The sequence below is a fragment of the Zosterops lateralis genome, assembly GCF_965231275.1.
Source record: "Zosterops lateralis genome assembly, chromosome: 31".
NCBI classification, from domain to species: domain Eukaryota; kingdom Metazoa; phylum Chordata; class Aves; order Passeriformes; family Zosteropidae; genus Zosterops; species Zosterops lateralis.
Genome location: NC_139791.1, coordinates 111,588 through 134,682, shown reverse-complemented (window position 1 = coordinate 134,682; position 23,095 = coordinate 111,588). Strand labels below are relative to the sequence as shown.

Genomic DNA, 23,095 nt, shown 5'->3' with positions numbered 1-23,095 from the left:
GGGACCCCAAAAATGGGTTTGGGGTGTCATGTACCCCCTCAAGTGAGCCCCAAATGGGTCTGGGGGCCCAAAAACGGGTCTGGGGGCCCCAAAACGGGTCTGGGGGCCCAAAAACGGGTCTGGGGGCCCAAAAACGGGTCTGGGGGCCCAAAAAACGGGTTCAGGGACCCCAAAAATGGGTCTGGGGGCCCAAAAACGGGTCTGGGGACCCCAAAAATGGGTTCAAGGAGCCCAAAAATGGGTCTGGGGGCCAAAAAACGGGTCTGGGGTCACCAAAAATGGGTCTGGGGTGTCATGTACCCCCTCAAGTGAGCCCTGAAATGGGTCTGGGGGCCCAAAAATGGGGTCGGGGACCCCAAAAATGGGTTCAGGACCCTCAAAAACGGGTTTGGGAGCCCAAAAAACGGGTCTGGGGACCCCAAAAAAGGGGATGGGACCCCCAAAATGGGATTGGGGTGTCATGTACCCCCTCAAGTGAGCCCAAAATGGGTCTGGGGGCCCAAAAACGGGTCTGGGGACCCCAAAAACGGGGTCAGGGATCCAAAAACAGGTTTAGAACCCCCAAAAATGGGGTCAGGGACCCCAAAAACGGGGTCAGGATACAAAAAAAATGGGTCAGGACCCCCAAAAATGGGTTCAGGACCCAAAAAACCAGGACTGGGACCTGAAAAATGGGGTCGGGACCCTAAAAAATGGCCCAGGGACACCAAAAATGGGATGGGACCCCAAAAACAGGTTCAGGGACCCAAAAAAATGAGGTCAGGACCCCCCCAAAAAATGGGGGAAAAAATTTATTTTTATTTTTATTTTTATTTTTATTTTTATTTTATTTTTATTTTTATTTTTATTTTATTTTTATCTTTATTTTTATTTTTATTTTTTATTTTTATCTTAATTTTTATTTTTATTTTTAATTTATCTTAATTTTAATTTTAATTTTAATTTTAATTTATTTTTATTTTTATTTTATTTTAATTTTTATTTTATTTTTATTTTATTTTTATTTTATTTTTATTTGTTATTTTATTTTAATTTTAATTTTAATTTTTCATTATTTTTATTATTTATTTTATTTTTATTTTTTATTTTTTATTTTTATTTTTATTTTTATCTTTATTTTTATTTTTATTTTTATTTTTATTTAATTTTAATTTCAATTTCAATTTTAATTTTCATTTTCATTTAATTTTAATTTTAATTTTAATTTTAATTTAATTTCAATTTTAATTTTTAATTTTTATATTAATTTTAATTTTTATATTAATTTTAATTTTTCTATTAATTTTATTTTAATTTTAATTTTAATTTAATTTTAATTTTAATTTTTTTGGCCAAATTTCACCCCCGTGCCCAATTTTCCGTCGTCAGGCCGAGCTGGTGGTTCTGCGCCTTCCCGTACAGTTTCCTCATCTTCGTCTACGACGAGATCCGCAAACTCATCCTGCGCCGCAACCCCGGAGGTCGGGGGGGAAATTCGGGGGGATTTGGGGTTTTGGGGATTTTTGGGGATTTGGGGAAAAATTGGGATTTTTTTGGGATTTTTTGGGGGATTTTTTGGGGGTTTTTAAAATTTTTTTTTAAATTTTTAAAAATTTTTTTGGGGATTTTTTTTGGTTTTTTTTTTATTTTTAAGGGGTTTTTTTTGGGGGAATTATGGGGGGTTTTGGGGGGTTTGGGGAGACTTTGGGGGGTTTTGGGGGGTTTGGGGGATTTTGGGAAAAAATTGAGGAATTGTTTGGTTTTTTGGGGGGTTTTTGAGGATTTTTTGCGGATTTTTTTGAAAAAATTTGGGGATTTTTAGGGGATTTTTGGGAGATTTTCTGGGGGTAATTTTAGGGGATTTTTTGGGATTTTTAGGGGAAATTTCAAGGGATTTTGGAAAAATTTGGGGATTTTGGGGGGGATTTTTTGGGGATTTTTTGGGGGATTTTTTGAGAATTTTTTTGAGGTATTTTTGAGATTTTTTGGGGAATTTTTTTTTGTATTTTGGGGGGATTTTTTAGGGGATTTTTTTTGGGATTTTTTTAGATTTTTTTGCGATTTTTGGGGATTTCTTTGTGGATTTTTTGAGGGGATTTTGGGGGATTTTTTGGGGGATTTCAGGGGGAAATTTTGGGAATTTCGGGGGGATTTTGGGGGGAATTTTGGGAGATTTTTACGGGAATTTTGGGGAGATTTTGGGGCAGTTTTGGGCACATTTTTAGGGAAATTAGGAGGAATTTTGGGGGGTATTTGGGGTAATTTGGGGGGAATTTTTGGGGGGTATTTGGGGTAATTTGGGGGGAATTTTTGGGGTTAATTTTTGGGGTTAATTTTGGGAGATTTTGGGACGGTTTTGGGCGATAAATTCTGGGAATTTTGGGCATTTCCACTCTCACCTTTTCTCCTTTTCTATTTCATTTCCAGGTTGGGTGGAGAAGGAAACCTATTACTGACCCTCCAAAACCCCCAGAGACCCCCCAAAAAAACCTCACGGGACCCCCAAAATACCCTTTTTCACCCCAAAAAATCCCTTTTTTCCTCCCAAAAAAATCCCTTTTTTCCTCCCTTCCAAAAATTTCCTCTTTTCCCCAAAAAAATCCTTTTTTTTTCCTCCCAAAAAATCCCATTTTTTCCCCAAAATTCCCTTTTTTCTCCCGAAAAAAATCCTTTCTTTCCCTTCCAAAATTTTCCTTTTTTCCCCAAAAAATTCCCTTTTTTTCCCCCCAAATTTCCTTTTTTTTCCTCCCAAAAAAATCCCTTTTTCCCTCCAAAAAATCCCATTTTTTTTCCTTCCAAAAATTTCCTTTTTTCCCCCAAAAAATCCTTTTTTTCCCCAAAAAAATCCCATTTTTTCCTCCCCAAAATTCCCTTTTTTCTCCCAAAAAATCCCATTATTTTCCCTCCAAAAAATCCCTTTTTTCCTCCCAAAAAAATCCCTTTTTTTCCCCTCCAAAAATTTCCTTTTTTTTCCCCCCAAATTTCCTTTTTTTTCCTCCCCAAAAATCCCATTTTTTCCTCCCCAAAAATCCCATTTTTTCCTCCCCAAAAATCCCATTTTTTCCCCCCAAAAATCCCATTTTTTCCTCCCAAAAATTCCCTTTTTTCCTCCCAAAAATTCCCTTTTTTCCTCCCAAAAAATCCCTTTTTCCCTCCCAAAAAATCCCTTTTTTTCCTCCCAAAAAAATCCTTTTTTCCTCAAAAAAATCCCATTTTTTCCTCCCAAAAAATCCCATTTTTTTCCCCCAAAATTTCCCTTTTTTCCTCCCAAAAAATCCTTTTTTTTCCTCAAAAATTTCCATTTTTTCCCCAAAAAATCCCATTTTTTTTCCCCAAAATTTCCATTTTTTTTCCCCCAAAATTCCCTTTTTTCCCCCCAAAACGGGGGATATTTTTTTTTGGGTTGGGGTCTCTCCTTTTTCCCTTTTGTGTCGTCGTCGTGAGAGAAAAAAAAACCAACAACAAAAAAAAAAATGGGGAAAAAACCACAAAAAACCGGAAAAAAGAAACAAACGAAGAAAAAGAAAAAGAAAAAGAAAAAAAGAAGAAAAAAAAAAAAAAAAGAAGAAAAAAATAAAGAAGAAAAAACACATTAAAACATTAAAATTGTAAAATATTTAAAATGAAGAAGAAAATAAAATAAAATATTAAAACCATAAAATGTTAAAATCATTAATTTTTTTTTTCCTTTTTTCCCCTCCCCTAAAATAAATAAAATAAATAAAAATAAAAATAAAAACGAAAAATTCAAAATAAAAACGGGGAAAAATCTGAGAATTTCCCAAATGAAGCAGAAACTGGACCCGAGTGGAGTTTTTATTTTATTTTTTGGGGGGAAAAAAACGAGAATTTGGGGAAAATTTGGGATAATTTGAGGATAATTTGGGTATTTTGGGATAATTTTGGGTAATTTGGGGAAAAAATGGGGAAAAAATGGGAAAAAATGGGGAAAATTTGGGATATTTTGGGATAATTTGGGATATTTTTAGATAATTTTGGATATTTCGGGATTTTTTGGGATAATTTAGGGATAAATTGGGAAAAATTGAGAAAAATTGGGATAATTTTTGGGTAATTTTGGATAATTGGGGAAATTTTGGGAAAATTTGGGATAATTTGGGGAAAAATCGGGAAAAATTGGGATAATTTTGGATAATTTTGGGGCCGTCCTGAAAAATTTGGGGGGGGTGTCAAGATTAATTAATTAGAGGAGATAATTAACTGGGAGGGGGGTCAGAATTAATTAATTGGGTGGGTCAGAACTAATTAATTGGGGTCGTCAGCAAAAAATTAATGGGGGGGGTCAGAATTAATTAATTAATGGGGGAGTCGAGTCAATTGATTGAGGGGGTCGGGGATAATTAATTAATTGTGGGCTCAGGATTTAATTAATTTCTTTAATTAACGAGCAGAATCCACACAGCGGGTTCGAGTTCACGTGACGCCTTTATTCCGTTTTTTGGGGGGAAATTGGGGGATTTTGGGGGATATTTTGGGGTACTTGGAATATTTTTGGGTATTTTGGGGTATTTTGGTGTATTTTGGGTGGATTTTTAGGTGGATTTGGGGTATTTTGGGGACATTTTGGGGGTCCCGAGGATATTTTTGGGATATTTTGGGTGGATTTTGATGTTCCCAGGCTGGATTTCGGGGCGTTTTGGGGCAATTTTGGTGCATTTTGGGGTGTTTTGGGTGGATTTAGGGCTATTTTAGGACATTTTTGGGGTATTTTGGGGTGTTTTGGGTTATTCTGGGTGGATTTTTGGGCACATTTTGGGTGGATTTTGGGGTATTTGGGGACATTTGGGGATATTTTGGGGATTTTGGGGTATTTTGGGGTATTTAGGATATTTTTGGGTATTTTTGGGTGGATTTGGGATATTTTTGGTATTTTTTGGGATATTTTCGGGATGATTTTAGGGGATTTTTTTGGGTTATTTCGGGTGGATTTTTGGGTATTTTGGGATATTTTGGGGTGTTTTGGGTGGATTTTGGGGTATTTTTGGGACATTTTGGGGTCACATGGGCTCCATCTCCAGCTCGGGGCTCTCGGGGTGGATTTGGGATATTTTTGGGTGGATTTTTGGGTATTTTGGGGTGATTTTTGGGGATTTTGAGGTGATTTTTGGATATTTTTGGGTATTTTGGGGTCAGACGGGCTCCATCTCCAGCTCGGGGCTCTCGGGGTGGATTTGGGGTGGATTTGGGATATTTTTGGGTGGATTTTTGGGGATTTTGGGATATTTTTGGGACATTTTTGGGTCAGACGGGCTCCATCTCCAGCTCGGGGCTCTCGGGCGGGTCCAGCTGCCGAAAAGCCGCGTGAGAGCCCAGAAACACCAGGGCGGCTCCTGGGGGGGAAAAGAGAGAGAAAAACGGGTCAGGGGGGGATGGAAATTTGGGATAACATGAAAAATGATAACAAAAAAAATTGGGGGATTTTTGGGGGATTTTTTGGGGATTTTTGGGGATTTTTGGGGGATTTTTGGGGGATTTTTTGGGGATTTTTGGGGGATTTTTAGGGGATTTTTTAGGGGATTTTTGGGTATTTTTTGGGGAATTTTTTTGGTATTTTTGGGGATTTTTAGGGGATTTTCTGGGGATTTTTAGGGGATTTTTGGGGAAATTTTGGGGTATTTTTGGGGGATTTTTGGGGACAATTTTGGAGTATTTTTGCGGCTAATTTTGGGGTATTTTGGGGGGATTTTTGGGGCAAATTTTGGGGGTTTTTGGGTATTTTTGCAGTATTTTTGGGGGGATTTTCAGGGTCAATGTTGGGTTATTTTTGGGGCTAATTTTGGGTTATTTTTTGGGGTATTTTGGGAGCCAAATTTGGGGTATTTTTAGGGACTTTTGAGGGGATTTTTACAGGATTTTTGGGGGATTTTTTGTGGCCAATTTTGGGCATATTTTGGGTGTTTTTTGGGATATTTTTTGGGCCAATTTTAGGGATATTTTGGGGTATTTTTGGGATATTTTTAGGGATATTTTTGGGTAATTTTGGGGTATTTTTGGCTCACCCAACACCCAGAAAACGGCGGCCCCCGCCCCCGCCAGCCAGAACAGGGGCAGGGACACGCCCCCGGCCACGCCCAGCTGGTGGGCGGGGCTTAACTCCCGACCTGGGGGGGAGAAACCAGTCAGGACCAGTCAGGACCAGTCAGGACCAGTATGGACCACAGAAAACAGTAAAAAAACAGTAAAAACCAATGAAAACCAGTATAAACCAGTAAAAACCAGAATAAAATTCTCCTCCCAGTCCCTCCCAGTCCCTCCCAGTTTGTCCCAGTCCCTCCCAGTCCACCTCAGTCCCTCCCAGTTTGTCCCAGTCCATCCCAGTCCCTCTCAGTTTGTCCCAGTCCCCTCCAGTTTGTCCCAGTCCCCCCCAGTCCCCTCCCAGTCCCTCCCAGTTTATCCCAGTCCCCTCCCAGTTCCCCCCAATGAACTCCCAGTGTATTTATGGCTCCCCCTGGTGGCGGCTTTGGGAACTGCAGCTCCTTCCCAGTAACTCCCAGTTTGTCCCAGTTTGTCCCAGTTTGTCCCAGTCCCCCCAAATCCCCTCCCAGTCCCTCCCAGTCCCCCCCAGTCCATCCCAGTCCGTCCCAGTCTCACCCAGGAGGGTCACTGGTCTCTCCCTCAGCCGGACCCCGACGGCGGCGCCGACGAAAACCGCGAGAGCCACGAGGAGCAGCGGGGAGGTGACGCTGCGGGTACTGGGGTTACTGGGAGGGAACTGGGAGGGGATTTCCCACCCCAAAATCCCCCCAAAAATCCAAAAAAACCCCCCTAAAAATCTGAAAAAATCTGAAAAAAAATCCCCAAAAAATCTCAGAAAAATCCCCCAAAAAATCCCCAAAAAATCTGAAAAAATCCCCCAAAAATATAAAAAAATCTCCCAAAAATGTGAAAAAAAATCCCCCCAAAAATTCAAAAAAATTCAAAAAAATCGCCGAAAAATGTGAAAAAATTCCCAAAAAAATCCCCCAAAAATCTGAAAAAAATCCTCAAAAAATCCCCAAAAAATCCTGCCAAAAATTTGAAAAAAAATCTCCAAAAATTCTGAAAAAAATCCCCCCAAAAAATCCCCAAAAATCTGAAAAAATCCCTCAAAAAATCTCCTAAAAATCCCCCCCCAAATCCCCTAAAAATCCTCAAAAAATCTGAAAAATTAAAAAAAAAAAATCCCCAAAAGAATCTGAAAAAATCCCCAAAAAATCTGAAAAAATCTTCAAAAAATCTCCCCAAAAATCCCCTAAAAATCTCAAAAAAATCCCCTAAAAATCCTCAAAAAATCTGAAAAAAATCCTCAAAAAATCAAAAAAAATTCTCAAAAAAATCTGAAAAAATCCCCAAAAAAATCATAAAAATTCCAAAAAAAAATCCTAAAAATTCCCAAAAAAATCTGAAAAAAATCTCAAAAAATCCCCAAAAAATCTCAAAAAAAATCCTCAAAAAATCTGAAAAAAATTCCAAAAAAATCTCAAAAAATTTCCAAAAAATACCCTTAAAAAATCAAAAAAAATTCTAAAAAAATCACAAAAAAATCCCCAAAAAATCCCCAAAAATCCCAATTTGCCCCGAATTTCCCCAAAATTACTCACAGGCAGTAAACGACCAGTCCCAGGAAGAGAATGGGGACCCCGAAAATCCTCGAAAAATCCTCAAAAAATCCACAAAAAATTCTGAAAAAAATCTGAAAAAAATCCTCTAAAAATCCACAAAAAATCCCCTAAAAATCCTGAAAAAAATCAGAAAAAATTCCAAAAAAAATCCCCAAAAAAATCTGAAAAAATCTCCCCAAAAATATGAAAAAATCCCCCAAAAATCTGAAAAAATCCTCAAAAAATCTGAAAAAAATCCTCAAAACAATCTGAAAAAAATCTCCAAAAAATCTGAAAAAATCTCCAAAAAAGTCTGAAAAAATCTGAAAAAAATCCCCCAAAAAATCTGAAAAAATCCTCAAAAAATCTGAAAAAATCCTTTAAAAATCCACAAAAAATTCTGAAAAAAAAACCTCTCAAAAAATCCCCTAAAAATCCTCAAAAAAATCAGAAAAAAATCCCCAAAAAATCTCAAAAAATTTCCAAAAAATACCCTAAAAAATCCCAAAAAAATCTGAAAAAAATCTCAAAAAATCCCCAAAAAATCTCAAAAAAATCCTCAAAAAATCTGAAAAAAATTCCAAAAAATCCCCTAAAAATCCTCAAAAAATCAGAAAAAATCCTCAAAAAATCCAAAAAAAAAAATCCCAAAAAAACCCCTAAAAAATCCAAAAAAATTCCAAAAAAATTCTAAAAAAATCTGAAAAAATCCCCAAAAATCCCAATTTGCCCCGAATTTCCCCAAAATGACTCACAGGCAGTAAACGACCAGTCCCAGGAAGAGAAGGAGGTAATTGCTCTGGAACCTGTCCCCGTTGTGGCCCAGCCTCGCCCAGAGCTCCCCCAGGTCTTTGGGGACCCCGAAGCGTCGCTGGTCCAGGAAGGTCCCCCAGGGGCGGAGCCCGGCCCGCCGAGACTCCGCCCACTGCCACGCCCAGCGGGGCACCGACAGCCTGGGGAATAGGGAAAAAAAAATTAAAAATTATATTAGAAAATTTACCCAAAAATTCACCCCAAAATCCCCAAAAATCCCCAAAAATTCACCCCAAAATCCCCAAAAATCCCCAAAAATTCACCCCAAAATCCCCCCAAAAAATCCCAAATTTGCCCAAAAATTCACCCCAAAATCCCACCCCAAATCTGACTCCGCCCACTGCCACGCCCAGCGGGGCACCGACAGCCTGGGGGGGAATAGGAGAAAATTAAAAATTATATTAGAAAATTTACCCAAAAATTCACCCCAAAATCCCCAAATTTGCCCAAAAATTCACCCCAAAAATCCCCCCAAAAATCCCAAAATTTGCCCAAAAATTTCACCCCAAAATCCCCCAAAAAATCCCCAAATTTGCCCAAAAATTCACCCCGAAATCCCCCAAAAAATCCCCAAATTTGCCCAAAAATCCACCCAAAAATTCCAAAAAATTCACCCAAAAATCCTCAAAAATTCAATCCCAAAATACCCCAAAAAAATCAGAAAATTAACCCAAAAAATCCACCCCAAAATCCCCAAAAATTCCACCCAAAATTAACCCAAAAATTCACCGTAAAATCCGCAAAAATTCAACCACAAAATCCCTAAAAATTCCACCCCAAAAATCCCTAAATTGACCTAAAAATCCCCCCGAAAAATCCCCAAAAAAATCCCCTAAAAATCCCAAAATAATCCTCTAAAAATAAAAAAAAATCCTCAAAAAATCCCCAAAAATCCCCAAAAAAATCCTCTAAAATTCCCCCAAAAATCCCTTTAAAAATCCCTAAAAATCCAAAAAAAATCCTCAAAAAAATCCCAAAAAATCCCCAAAAAATCCCCCAAAAAATCCCCCCAAAATCCCCAAAAAATTCTCAAAAAATCCCCAAAAAATCCCCTAAAAATCCCTTTAAAATCCCCCCAAAATCCCTTTAAAAATCCCCAAAAATCCCTAAAAAATTCTCAAAAAATCCCCTAAAAAATCCCCAAAAATCCCTTTAAAATTCCCCAAAAAATCCTCAAAAAATCCCAAAAAAATCCCCCCAAAATGCAAATTAATTTAAAAAAAAATCCCCAAAAATCCCCAAAAATTCTCCAAAAAAATCCCAAAAAATCCCCTTAAAAATCCCAAAAAATCCCCAAAAAATCCCCAAAAAATCCCCAAAAAAATTCTCAAAAAATCCAAAAAAAAAACCCAAAAAAAATCCCAAAAAATCCCCAAAAAATCCCCCAAAAATCCCTTTAAAAATCCCCAAAAAATTCTCAAAAAAATCCCCTAAAAATCCCTTTAAAAAATCCAAAAAAAATCCCCTTAAAAATCCCCAAAAATAATAAAAAAAAATCTCAAAAAATCCCCTAAAAAAATCCCCAAAAAATCCCAAAAAAATCCTCAAAAAATCCCCTTAAAAATCCCCCAAAAAATCCCCAAAAAATCCCTAAAAATCCCCAAAAAATCCCCAAAATCCCCCCAAAAATCCCGTTTACCTTTGCAGCCCCCCGCGGGCGTCGCTCGGGGGGTTCAGCAGCTCCTGGGGGGGGGGACCCGCCTCGGCCATCGGGGGCTGCGGGGGAAATTGGGGGGAATTTTGGAGAATTTGGGGATTTTTTTGGGGATTTGGGAGAAATCTGGGGGGTTTTGGGGGGATTTGGGGGATTTTTTGGGGGGTTGGGGGGAAATTTGGGGAGAATTCGGGTGAATTTCTGAGAATTTGGGGATTTTTTTGGGGAAATCTGGGGATTTTTTGGGGGATTTGGGGGAAAATTTGGATTTTTTTGGAGGAGTTTTGGGGTTTTTTGGGGATTTGGGGGGGATTTGGGGATTTTGGGGGGTTTTGGGGGGAAATTTGGGGGGTTTTGGGGGGGTTTGGGGGGAATTTTGGGGAATTTTGGGGATTTTGGGGGGATTTGGGGAAGAATTTGGGGGAATTTGGGGGAATTTTTGGGTCTGGGGGGGATTTTGGGTCAATTCCTGTTTTTTTTGGGGTCCCAGGGCGGATTTTTGGGTATTTTTGGGGTAATTTCGGCGCTTTTTGGGTTCCCGGGGGGATTTTTGGGGTCCCGATGCCGTTTTTGGGGGTCCCGGGTGGGATTTGGGGTTCCCAGGAGATTCCGGGGGGGATTTTGGGGGTCCCAGGGCGGATTTTTGGGTATTTTTGGGGCAATTTCGGCGTTTTTTGGGGATTTTTGGCGTTTTTTGGGTCATTTCCGGGTATTTTTGGGGTCCCGGGGGGGATTTTGGGGGTCCCGGGGGGTTTTTTGGGGTCCCGATGCCGTTTTTGGGGGTCCCGGGGCTCCCCCCGCCCCCGTTTCCATGGAAACAGCCCCTCCCCCCCTTTACCTGGGGCCGGAAACGCGGGAAACGCGTGGCCGGGGCGGGGCCAGCGGTGGGCGGGGCTTATTGAGGTGATGTCATTGTGGGCGGGGCCAGGGCCTTATTTGACTTAGGGGGCGTGGCTTGTGCGCTGACGTAACGGTGGGCGTGGTTTGGGGCGGGGCAATGACTGTGTATGGGTTTGGGGGCGTGGTTTATGTAGTGATGTAACGGTGGGCGTGGTCAGGGGCGGGGCCACGGTCTTGTATTGCTTGGGGGCGTGGCCAAAGGGCAAAATGGCGGCGCGCGCGGCTTGGGGGCGTGGCCAGCGCCTTTTATAGACGTTGGGGGCGTGGTTTGGGGTATTTACGTAATTAGGGGCGTGGCTAACGAGGAATATTACTTTGGGGGCGTGGTCAGAGCCTTATACAGACTTTGTGGGCGTGGCTATCTGCATTGACACATTTGGGGGCGTGGTCTTGACAAATCTGGGCTTAGGGGCGTGGCCAGAGCCTTATGGAGACGTTGGGGGCGTGGTTTTCACAAATATGGCTTTGGGGGCGTGGTTTTGACTTTATACAGACTTGGGGCGTGGTTTCTACATATTTACATATTTAGGGGCGTGGCTTCTGTCTTATACAGATTTGTGGGCGTGGCTAATAATAAATATTCATTTTGGGGGCGTGGTATCCAGATTGACAATTTAGGGGCGTGGTTTTGACAAATATGGGTCGTGGGCGTGGTTTTTATATATTTACATATTTGGGGCGTGGTTATTGACGAATATTCATTAGTGGGCGGGGCTAATGAGAAATAAAACGGTTTTGGGGAAGAAAAATATTTTTTTGAGAGAAAAAATTAGATTTTTTTGGGTAAAAATTGAGGAAAAAATATAATTTTGGGGGGAGGAAAGAAAAAAAAATAAACAGTGAGAAAAAATTATAATTTTTTGGGGAAAAGAGTAAAGAAAAGGGTAAATTTTGATGAAAAAATATTTTTTTGGGGGGGAAAAAAAAATTATTTTGGAGGTGATTTTAGAGTTTTTGTGGGAAAAGATTTTATTTCCAGAAAAAAAAGTGAATTTTTTGAGGGAAATAAAATATTTTTTTGGGGAATTAAAGGAAAATTTGGGGGATTTTTGTTGGGGTTATTCTCGTCCGCCAGGGGGCAGCACCTGCCCGTGAATTCACATTTTTCCTCATTTTTCCCTTTTTCTTTCCCCTTTTTTCCCTATTTTCCCCCCATTTTTTCCCCATTTTATTTTTCTTTTTTCCCCATTTTTTCCCATTTTATTTTTTATATTTTCACCATTTTCCCCCCATTTTCCCCCCATTTTCCCCCCCTTTATTTCCTCTTTTTTCCCATTTTTTCTCCATATTTTTCCCTTTTTTTCTCCATTTTTCCCATTTTATTTTTCTTTTTTTCCCCATTTTTCCCCCATTTTTCCCCCATTTTTTCCCATTTTATTTTTCTTTTTTTCCATTTTTTCCCATTTTATTTTTCTTTTTTTCCCATTTTATTTTTTTCCCATTTTATTTTTCTTTTTTTCCCCATTTTTCCCCATTTTATTTTTTATATTTTCCCCATTTTTCCCCATTTTTTTTCCCATTTTTTCCCATTTTATTTTTCATATTTTCCCCATTTCTTCTCCTTTTTTTTCCCAATTTTTTCCCCATTTTCCCCCCATTTTTCCCCATTTTATTTTTCATTTTTCCCCATTTTTCCCATTTTATTTTCTTTTTTTCCCATTTTATTTTTCTTTTTTTTCCCCCATTTTTTCCCCATTTTCCCCCTATTTATTCTTTTTATTTTTCCAAATTTTTTTCCTTTTTTCTTCTTTTTTCCCCCATTTTCCCCCCATTTTTATTTCCTTTTTTTCCCCATTTTATTTTTCTTTTTTCCCCATTTTCCCAATTTAATTTTTCATTTTTTCCCCATTTTATTTTTTATATTTTCCTCATTTTCCCCCATTTTTTCCCATTTTATTTTTCTTTTTTTCCCCATTTTCCCAATTTTATTTCTTTTTTTTCCCCATTTTATTTCCTTTTTTTCCCCATTTTATTTTTCTTTTCCCCCCATTTTTTCCCCATTTTTCCCCTATTTATTATTTTTATTTTTTCCCAATTTTTTCCTTTTTTTTTCTTTTTTTCCCCCATTTCCCCCCATTTTATTTCTCTTTTTTCCCCCATTTTCCCCCATTTTTCTCCATTTTATTTTTTATATTTTCCCCATTTTTCCCTAATTTTTTCTCCATTTTTTTCTCATTTTTCCCCATTTTATTTTTCTTTTTTTTCCCCCATTTTTCCCTATTTTCCCCATTTTTTTTCTCCATTTATTCTCTTTTATTTTCCCAATTTTTTTCCTATTTTTCCCCTTTTTTTCCTATTTTTCCCAATTTTATTTTCATTTTTTCCCCATTTTTCCCCATTTTTATTTCCTTTTTTCCCCATTTTATTTTTCTTTTTTTTCCCCATTTTTTTCCCCATTTTTTTCCCCATGTTTCTCCATTTTATTTTTTATATTTTCCCCATTTTTCCCTAATTTTTTCTCCTTTTTTTCCCCCATTTTTCCCCCATTTTATTTTTCATTTTTTCCCCATTTTTTTTTTCATTTTTTCCCCATTTTTCCCCTTTTTTTTTATTTTTCCCCATTTTATTTTTCTTTTTTCCCCATTTTATTTTTCATTTTTTCCCCATTTTATTTTTTATATTTTCCTCATTTTTTCCCATTTTTTCTCCATATTTTTCCCTTTTTTTCCCCCATTTTTCCCCATTTTATTTTTCTTTTCTTCCCCCTTTTTTTTTCATTTTTTCCCCATTTTATTTTTCATTTTTTTCCCCATTTTTATTTCCTTTTTTCCCCCATTTTATTTTTCATTTTTCCCCCATTTTATTTTTCTTTTTTCCCCATTTTATTTTTCATTTTTTCCCCATTTTATTTTTCTTTTTTCCCCCATTTTATTTTTCATTTTTTCCCCCATTTTTCCCCCTCCCCCACCCCCCAAACCCCCCCTCCCCCTCCCCAAAATCCATCACCCGGCGCCGCCGAACGGAAAATTTATTTTTTTATTTTTTTTTTTATTTTAAATCAAAAACATTTTCACTCGTAAATGGGCCCGAACTAATTAACTCAAGTGTTAATTAACGCGGCGCCGCCGCCGCCATCAATCACCGGGGGAGGGGGGGGGAATTGGGGAGGGGGAGACTGGGGCGGGGGAGGAGGGGTGGGGGTCCCTGGGATCCATTTTGGGGGTTTTGGGGGTCTTTGACCCCAATTTGGGGGTCCCAGGGTTGATTTTGGGGGTCTCAGACCCAAATTTGGGGGTCCTGGGGTTGGTTTTGGGGGGCCCCAGGTGGGTTTGGGGGTCCCAGAATTGGTTTGGGGGTCCCTGGTCTCGATTTTGGGGGTTTTGGGGTCTTTGACTCCAATTTGGGGGTCCCAGACCCAATTTGGGGGTCTCAGGGTTGGTTTTGGGGTCCCTGGAATCGATTTTGGGGGTCCTTAACCCAATTTTGGGGGTCTCAGACCCAAATTGGGGGTCTCAGGGTTGATTTGGGGGTCCTGGGGTTGATTTTGGGGGTCCTTGACCCAAATTTGGGGGTCCCTGAGTTGGTTTTGGGGGTCCTCAAATGGGTTTGGGGGTCCCAGACCCAAATTGGGGGTCCCTGGTCTCGATTTTGGGGGTTTTGGGGTCTTTTACCCAAATTTGGGGGTCCCAGGGTTGGTTTTGGGGGTCCTGGGGTTGGTTTTGGGGGTTCCAGACCCAAATTTTGGGGGTCCCCAGGTGGGTTTAGGGGTCCCAGAATTGGCTTTGGGGGTCCTTGACCCAAATTTGGGGGTCCCAGACCCAATTTGGGGGTCCCAGAGTTGGTTTTGGGGGTCCTCAAATGGGTTTGGGGGTCCCAGGGTTGGTTTTGGGGGTCCCAGACCCGATTTTGGGGGTCTCTGGTCCTTATTTTGGATTTTGGGTGGGGGTCCCTCAAGGGATTTCCGGGATTTTCCCCCTTCCCCAGTCCCGGGGGTCTCACTGTTCGGTGTCCCTCCCCCCCAATGTCCCCCCCTGTCCCGGTGACCCCCCAGACCCCCCAGGACCCCCCCTGGGCCCCCCCAGACCCCCAGAAACCCCCCCAGACCCCCAGAAACCCCCCCAGACCCCCCCAACGGTGTCACCCCCCTGTCCCTGATGTCCCCATTGGTCCCGGGACCCCTCCCCTATTTCCTGTGCCCCCCCTGGACCCCCCTGGACCCCCCTGGACCCCCCCAGACCCCCCCCAGACCCCCAAATCCATCACCTGCTGCCCCCCGCCCACCACTCCCCAATGTCCCCCCCTGTCCCTGATGTCCCCATTGGTCCCGGGACCCCTCCCCTATTCCCTGTGCCCCCCCAGACCCCTCCCCGTGTTCCAGACCCCCCCCCCAGACCCCTCTGGACCCCCCAAAACCCCCCCAGAAACCCCCCCAGACCCCCCATCCATCACCCCCCACGTTGTCACCCCTTGTCCCCATTGGTCCCCAATGTCCCCACCATGTCCCCCCCTGCCCAGGACCCCTCCCCTATTTCCTGTGCCCCCCCCTGGACCCCTCCCGTGTTCCAGACCCCCCAAACCCCCTCAAACCCCCCCTGTGCCCCCCGCCCACCAATGTCCCCATTGGTCCCCAATGTCCCCCCAGTTCCCTGTGCCCCCCCTGGACCCCTCCCCGTGTTCCGGACCCCCCCAGACCCCCCAGACCCCTCTAGACCCCCCTGGACCCCCCCAGACCCCCCAGGACCCCCCCAGACCCCTCTAGACCCCCCTGGACCCCCCCAGACCCCTCTAGACCCCCCAGACCCCTCTAGACCCCCCAGGACCCCCCCAGACCCCTCTAGACCCCCCTGGACCCCCCCAGACCCCCCAGACCCCTCTAGACCCCCCTGGACCCCCCCAGACCCCCCAGGACCCCCCCAGACCCCTCTAGACCCCCCTGGACCCCTCCCCGTGTTCCGGACCCCCCCAGACCCCCCAGGACCCCCCCAGACCCCCCCTGTGCCCCCCGCCCACCACTCCCCAATGTCCCCCCCCGTCCCTGATGTCCCCATTGGTCCCCTGTGCCCCCCCCCCCATCTCCGGTGACCCCCCCGTGTTTCAGGACCCCCCCAGACCCCCCCAGACCCCCCCTGGACCCCCCCAGACCCCCCCGCGCCCCCCGCCCGCCGCCCCCCATCCATCACCCGCTGACAGCTCCTGTCCCCCCCTGTCCCCTCAATGTCCCCATTGGTCCCCAATGTCCCCCCAATTCCCTGTGCCCCCCCTGGACCCCCCCAGACCCCCCCAGACCCCCCCAGACCCCCCCGCGCCCCCCGCCCGCCGCCCCCCATCCATCACCCGCTGACAGCTCCGGCGGCGGCGAATTAGCACCTAAATCGAATATTGATCAGCGCGGCGGCCGCTGCGCTCCGCTGGGCCCGGAGACCCCCCCCCAAATACCGGGACCCCCCCAGGACCCCCCAGACCCACCGGGACCCTCCCCAGACCCACCAGGAGCCCCCAGGACCCCCCCAGACACCGAGACCCCTCCCCTTGGGGCCAGGATGGGGCGGCCGCTGCGCTCCGCTGGGCCCGGAGACCCCCCCCCCCAAATACCGGGACCCCCCCAGGACCCCCCCCCGAGAGATCGGGACCCCTCAGGACCCCCCAGGACCCCCCCAGATACCGGGACCCCCCCGGAAACGGGAGTGAGAAACGGGACCCTCCCCGAGACCCCCCTGGAGACCCCCCCGGACACCCCCAGGACCCCCCCGGAGACCCCCAGACCCACCAGGACCCCCCCCCAAATACCGGGACCCCCCAGGACCCCCCAGGAGCCCCCAGACCCACCAGGACCCCCCAGACCCCCCCCCAAAACGGGGACCCCCCTGGAACGGGAACAGAACGCGGCGGCCGCTGCGCTCCGCTGGGCCCCCCCCCGGCCCGGAGACCCCCAGGACCCCTCCCCAAATACCGGGACCCCCCAGGACCCCCCCCCCCCAAAACGGGGACCCCCCGGAGACCCCCCCAGACCGGGAATGGGGCCGGGACCCCCCCCCGGGAATGGGACATGGGGACGGGAATGGACCTGGAGACCCCCCCCCCGGCCCGGAGACCCCCAGGACACCCCCAGACCCACCCGAGACCCCCAGACCCACCAGGACCCCCCCAAAGACCCTCGGACTCCCCCCCACAACGGGGATCCCCCAGACACCGGGAGCCCCCGGGACGGGAACGGGAAATGGGAAAATGGGACCGGGACCCCCCCCCAGAGACCCCCCTGGACCCTCCCCCAGACACCCCCAAAGACCCCCGGACACCCCTGGGACCCCCAGGACCCCCCCGGGATCCCTCAGACCCCCCCCCAAAACGGGGACCCCCCCGAGAACCCCCCCAGAATGGGGAACCTGGACCCCCCTGGGACCCCCCGGACACCCCCCCAAATACCCGGACCCCCCCAGACCCTCCCGGAGACCCCCCTCGGGACCCCTCGGGACCCCCCAGGACCTTTCAGAGACCCCCCAGACCCCCCAGGACCCCCCTGGAGACCCCCAGAATGGGGAACGGGAAACCCGGACCGGGACCAGGGAACGGGGACGGGAATTGGGACGGGACCAGAACCGACACCAGAACCGGGACTGGACCCCTCGTTGGGCCCGGACCGGGACCAGAACCGGGACCAGAACCGGGACTGGACCAGGAACCGGGACCAGAACCGGGACCAGAACCGGGACTGGACCAGGAACCGGGACCAGAACCGGGACCAGAACCGGGACTGGACCAGGAACCGGGACCAGAACCGGGACTGGACCCGGAACCGGGACCAGAACCGACACCAGAACCGGGACTGGACCCGGAACCGACACCAGAACCGGGACCAGAACCGGGACTGGACCCCTCGTTGGACCCGGACCGGGACCAGGACCGGGACTGGAACCGGCACCGGGATCCCTCATTGGACCGGGACCAGAACCGGGACCAGAACCACAACCGAGACCGGGAACTGCCCTTTGGACCAGAACCGGGTCCAAACCGGGTCCAAACCGGGTCCAGAACCGGGATCAGAACCGGAACCGGAACCGGAACCGGAACCGGAACCGAAACCGGGACCAGAACCGACCCCAGGACCCCCTCCAGCCCCAGCCCAGACACCTCCCCCCTCCCAAATTAATCCCCCGTTAATTAATTACCCGTTAATTAATTACCCGTTAATTAATTAATCCCCCATTAATTAATTACCCCATTATTAATTACCCCATTATTAATCAGAGGGGGGATTAATTAAGGAGAGGGAGGGGCGGGACCGGAGCTCCTTCAGTGTCACCTTAATGTCCCCAAATGTCCCCAAATGTCACCTCGGTGTCCCCAAATGTCACCTCAGTGTCACCTCAGTGTCCCCATTGTGGTGACACTATGGTGACATTTGGGGACATTGAGGGGACACTGAGGGGACACTGTGGTGGCATTTGGGGACATTTGGGGACACTGAGGTGGCATTTGGGGACATTGAAGGGACATTGAGGTGACACTATGGTGACATTTGGGGACAGTGTGGTGACACTGTGGTGGCATTTGGGGACATTTGGGGACACTGAGGGGACATTTGGGGACATTGTGGTGACACTGTGGTGACACTGTGGTGACATTGGTGACATTGGGCACACCGTGGTGACATTGGGGACACTGTGGGGACACAGTGGGTGACAATGGGGAGGGGACAGTCCCCTCCCTGCGGTGGCAGTGGGGACACCATGGTGACACTGGTGATATCGTGAAAACCATGGTCACACTGGTGACACTGTGGTGACACCGGTGACACCATGGTGACATTGGGGACATTGGGGACATTGGGGACACTGTGGGTGACAATGGGGAGGGGACAGTCCCCTCACCCCAGAGGTGATGGCCCCATGGGGACACCGTGGTGACACCATAGTGACATTGTGGTGACATTGGTGACATTGTGGGGACATTGGGAACACTGTGGGTGGGTGACAGTGGCAGTGCCAGCGGTGACAATGGGGAGGGGACAGTCCCCTCCTCACAGTGGCAGTGGGGACACCATGGTCACACCATGAGGACACTGGTGACACTGGTGACATTGGGGACATTGGGGACATTGGGGACACTGTGGGGACTCTGTGGGTGACAATGGGGAGGGGACAGTCCCCTGGCTGTGTCCCCTCTCCCCACAGTAATGACCCCATGGGGACACCATAGTGACATTGTGGTGACACTGGTGACATTGGGGACACTGTGGTGACATTGGGGACATTGGGGACACTGTGGAGACTGTGGGTGACAATGGAGAGGGGACAGTCCCCCAGCCATGGGGACACCATGGTGACACTGGTGACATTGGGCACACTGTGGTGACATTGGGGACACTGTGGGTGGCTGGCAATGGTGACAATGGTAACAATGGTGAGGGGACAGTCCCCTCCCCGTCCCCGCTGTGTCGGTGTCGCAGGCGACAGTGAGCGACGTGTCCCTACCATGGGGACACCATGGTCACACTGGTGACATTGGGGACACATTGAGGACCCCGTTGGTGGGTGGCAGTGGCAGTGGTGACAATGGGGAGGGGACAGTCCCCTCCCTGTGGTGGCAGCGGCGACAGTGAGCGACGTGTCCCTACCATGGGGACACCATGGTCACACTGTGGTGACACTGGTGACATTGGGCACACCGTGGTGACATTGGGGACACTGTGGTGACATTGAGGACACTGTGGGGACTGTGGGTGACAATAGGGAGGGGACAGTCCCCCAGCCATGGGGACACCATGGTGACACTGGTGACATTGGGCACACTGTGGTGACATTGGGGACACTGTGGGTGGCTGGCAATGGTGACAATGGTGACAATGGGGAGGGGACAGTCCCCTCCCTGTGGTGGCAGCGGCGACAGTGAGCGATGCGCGGCATTAACCAGTTAATCCGCCTGATTGAATGTTTGGCTTCCTCCAAATTGAAACGTTAAACACAAACGGCGGCGCCGCCGGCGGGAGACGGAACAGGGGAGGGGAGAGGGATAATTGGGATCGTCGGGATCGTCGGGATATCGGGGATGTCGGGATAATTGGGAACAGTGGGAGGATCGGGATAATCGGGATATTCGGGATATTGGGATATTCAGGATATTGGGATATTGGGATATTCAGGATTGGGATCGGGAACAGTGGGATTGGGATAATTGGGATATTTGGGATAGTTGGGATAGTCAGGATATTGGGATATTTGGGATTGGGAACAGTGGGAGGATCAGGATAATTGGGATAATTGGGATAATCGGGATATTCGGGATATTTGGGATATTGGGATATTCGGGATGGGGATTGGGATCAGGATCAGCAGGAGGATTGGGATAATTGGGATATCGGGATAATTGGGATATTGGGATATTTGGGATATTGGGATGTTTGGGATCGGGAACAGTGGGGTTGGGATAATTGGGATATCGGGATATTCGGGATATTGGGATATTCAGGATTGGGATAATCGGGATATTCAGGATCAGGAACAGTGGGAGGACCAGGATAGTTGGGATAATCGGGATATTCAGGATATCAGGATATTGGGATATTTGGGATTGGGAACAGTGGGAGGATCAGGATAATTGGGATAATTGGGATAATTGGGATATCGGGATAATCGGGATAGTTGGGATAGTCAGGATAATTGGGAGGTTGGGCTTGGGAACAGTGGGAGGATCAGGATAATTGGGATAATCGGGATATTCGGGATAATTGGGATATTCGGGATCAGGATTGGGATCAGGAACAGCGGGAGGATTGGGATATTGGGATAATCGGGATAGTCGGGATCATTGGGATATAATTGGGATATTCAGGATATTGGGATATTCGAGATATTGGGATATTGGGATATTCAGGATCAGGAGCAGCGGGAGGATTGGGATATTGGGATATTCCGGATAGTCGGGATCATTGGGATCATCAGGATAATCAACGTTGGGATTGGGATTGGGATAATCGGAGTAGTCGGGACGATTGGGATCAGGAATGGGATAATCGGGATCGTCAGGATTGGGATTGGCACAATGGAGATTGGGAATCCTTGGGATTGGGATTGGGATAATCGGAGTAGTCGGGACGATTGGGGTCAGGAATGGGATAATCGGGATCATCAGGACTGGGGTCAGTGGGATCATCGGGATCATCGGGATCATCGGGATGGGGATTTGGGATCATCAGGATCATCGGGATAATCGGGATAATCGGGAATGGGGGGATTTGGGATGACGTGGGCTCGGGAATGCGGGATGAGGGATTCAGGAATGGGAAATTCAGGATCAGGAATGCGGGATGAGGGACGTGGGGTTCAGGGTGGGAACCCTTTTCCCCTTTCCCTCCTTTATCCAAACCCATTTTTCCACCCATTTCTCCCCATTTTTCCTCCATTTTCTCCCCATTTTCACCCCTTTTCACCCCATTTTTCCCCTTTTATCTTTTCCCCTTTCCCCTCACCCTAAACCCATTTTTCTCCCAATTTTCCCCCATTTCCTTCCCCCTTTTCCCCAAACCCATTTTCTCTCCATTTTTCTGCCCCTTTCCCCCTCACCAAAACCCTTTTTTCACCCATTTCGCCCCATTCTCTCCCCATTTTCTCCTCATTTCTCTCCATTTTCACCCCATTTTCACCCCATTTTTCCCCGTTCTCTCCCCATTTTTCCCAGTTTTCTCCCCTTTTCTCCCCATTTTCTCTCTTTTTTTCCCCATTTTCACCCCATTTCCCCCCCATTTTCACCCCATTTCACCCCATTTTTTCCCATTTCTCCCCATTTTCTCCCCCCTTTTCCCATTTTCACCCCATTTTCTCCTCATTTTCCCCCCATTTTTCCCATTTTCTCCCCCTTTCTCCCCATTTTCTCCCCATTTTTTCCCAATTTTTCCCTATTTTCACCCCATTTTCACCCCATTTCCCCCCATTTCTCCTCATTTTCTCCCCTTTTTTCCTTATTTTCTCCCCATTTCTCCCATTTCCCCCCATTTTCTCCCCATTTTCTACCCACTTTTCCCATTTTCCCTATTTTTTCCCCCTTTTTCCCCCTTCCTCCCCATTTATCTCAAAAATTTCCTTATTTTTACCCCTTTTTACCCCTTTTACCCCCATTTTCTCCCATTTCCCCCCCATATCCCCCCACATCTCCCCATTTCACCCCATTTTTTCCTTATTTTTACCCATTTTCTCCCCATTTCTCCCCATTTTCTCCCCATTTCTCCCCATTTTCTCCCCCCTTTTCCCATTTTCTCCCCATTTTCTCCCCATTTTCTCCCCATATTTTCTCCCCATTTCTCCCCCTTCCTCCCCATCTCTCTCAAAATTTTCCTTATTTTTACCCCTTTTCACCCCATTTCACCCATTTTTCCTCCATTTCCCCCCATTCTCTCCCCATTTCACCCCATTTCTTCCCATTTTCTCCCCTTTTTTTCCCCATTTTCTCCCCATTTCTCTCAATTTTCTCCTTATTTTTACCCCTTTTCTCCCCATTTTTTCCCCATTTTCTCCCATTTTCTGCCCCTTTCTCCCCATTTCACCCCATTTTCTCTCAATTTTTCCTTATTTTTACCCCTTTTTACCCCATTTCCCCCCATTTTCTCCCATTTTCTCCCACTTTCCCTCCATTTTCACCCCATTTCCCCCCAATTTTTTCCCCATTTTCACTCCATTTTTCCCCATTTTCCCCCATTTTCTCCTCATTTCCTCCCCATTTCACCCCATTTTCTGCCCCTTTCTCCCCATTTTCTCCCCCCTTTTCCCATTTTCTCCCAAATTTTCCCCATTTCCCCCCATTTTTTCCCCATTTCTCTCAATTTTCTCCTCATTTTCTCCTCATTTTCACCCCATTTCACCCCATTTCTCCTCATTTTCTCCCCATTTTCTACCCCCTTTTCCCATTTTCTCACAATTTTTCCCTATTTTCACCCCATTTCACCCCATTTTTTCCCCATTTCTCCCATTTTTTCCCTGTTTTCACCCCATTTTCTCCCCATTTTCTCCCCCCTTTTCCCATTTTCTCCCCATTTTTCCCCATTTTCACCCCATTTCTCCCCATTTTTCCCCATTTCTCCCCCTTTCCTCCCCATTTTCTCCCCTTTTTTCCTTATTTCACCCCATTTCTCCCCATTTTTTCCCCATTTATCTCAAAATTTTCCTTATTTTTACCCCATTTCCCCCCATTTCCCCCCATTTCACCCCCATATCCCCCC

The 23,095-nt window shown here is 46.1% G+C and overlaps 2 protein-coding genes across 2 annotated transcripts in view; one reads left to right on the top strand and one right to left on the bottom strand.

Annotated features, from left to right (window-relative positions):
- Window positions 1-2,622, top strand: part of ATP1A3 (ATPase Na+/K+ transporting subunit alpha 3) — a 35,457-nt gene extending 32,835 nt beyond the window's left edge. The window contains exons 22-23 of the mRNA XM_083880700.1: window positions 1,369-1,460; window positions 2,407-2,622. Of these exons, the coding sequence (XP_083736826.1) occupies window positions 1,369-1,460; window positions 2,407-2,435 (121 nt within the window). The 3' untranslated portion in view covers window positions 2,436-2,622. The remainder of the gene's footprint in view (window positions 1-1,368; window positions 1,461-2,406) is intronic.
- Window positions 2,623-4,938: 2,316 nt separating this feature from the next.
- RABAC1 (Rab acceptor 1) lies at window positions 4,939-10,103 on the bottom strand (the record flags this gene model as incomplete). Its single annotated transcript, XM_083880671.1, has 5 exons — window positions 4,939-5,330; window positions 6,000-6,101; window positions 6,592-6,683; window positions 8,336-8,533; window positions 10,033-10,103. The coding sequence occupies 5 exons, from the start codon at window positions 10,101-10,103 to the stop codon at window positions 5,242-5,244; spliced, it is 552 nt and encodes a 183-aa protein (XP_083736797.1). The 3' UTR covers window positions 4,939-5,241.
- Window positions 10,104-23,095: the final 12,992 nt, after the last annotated feature.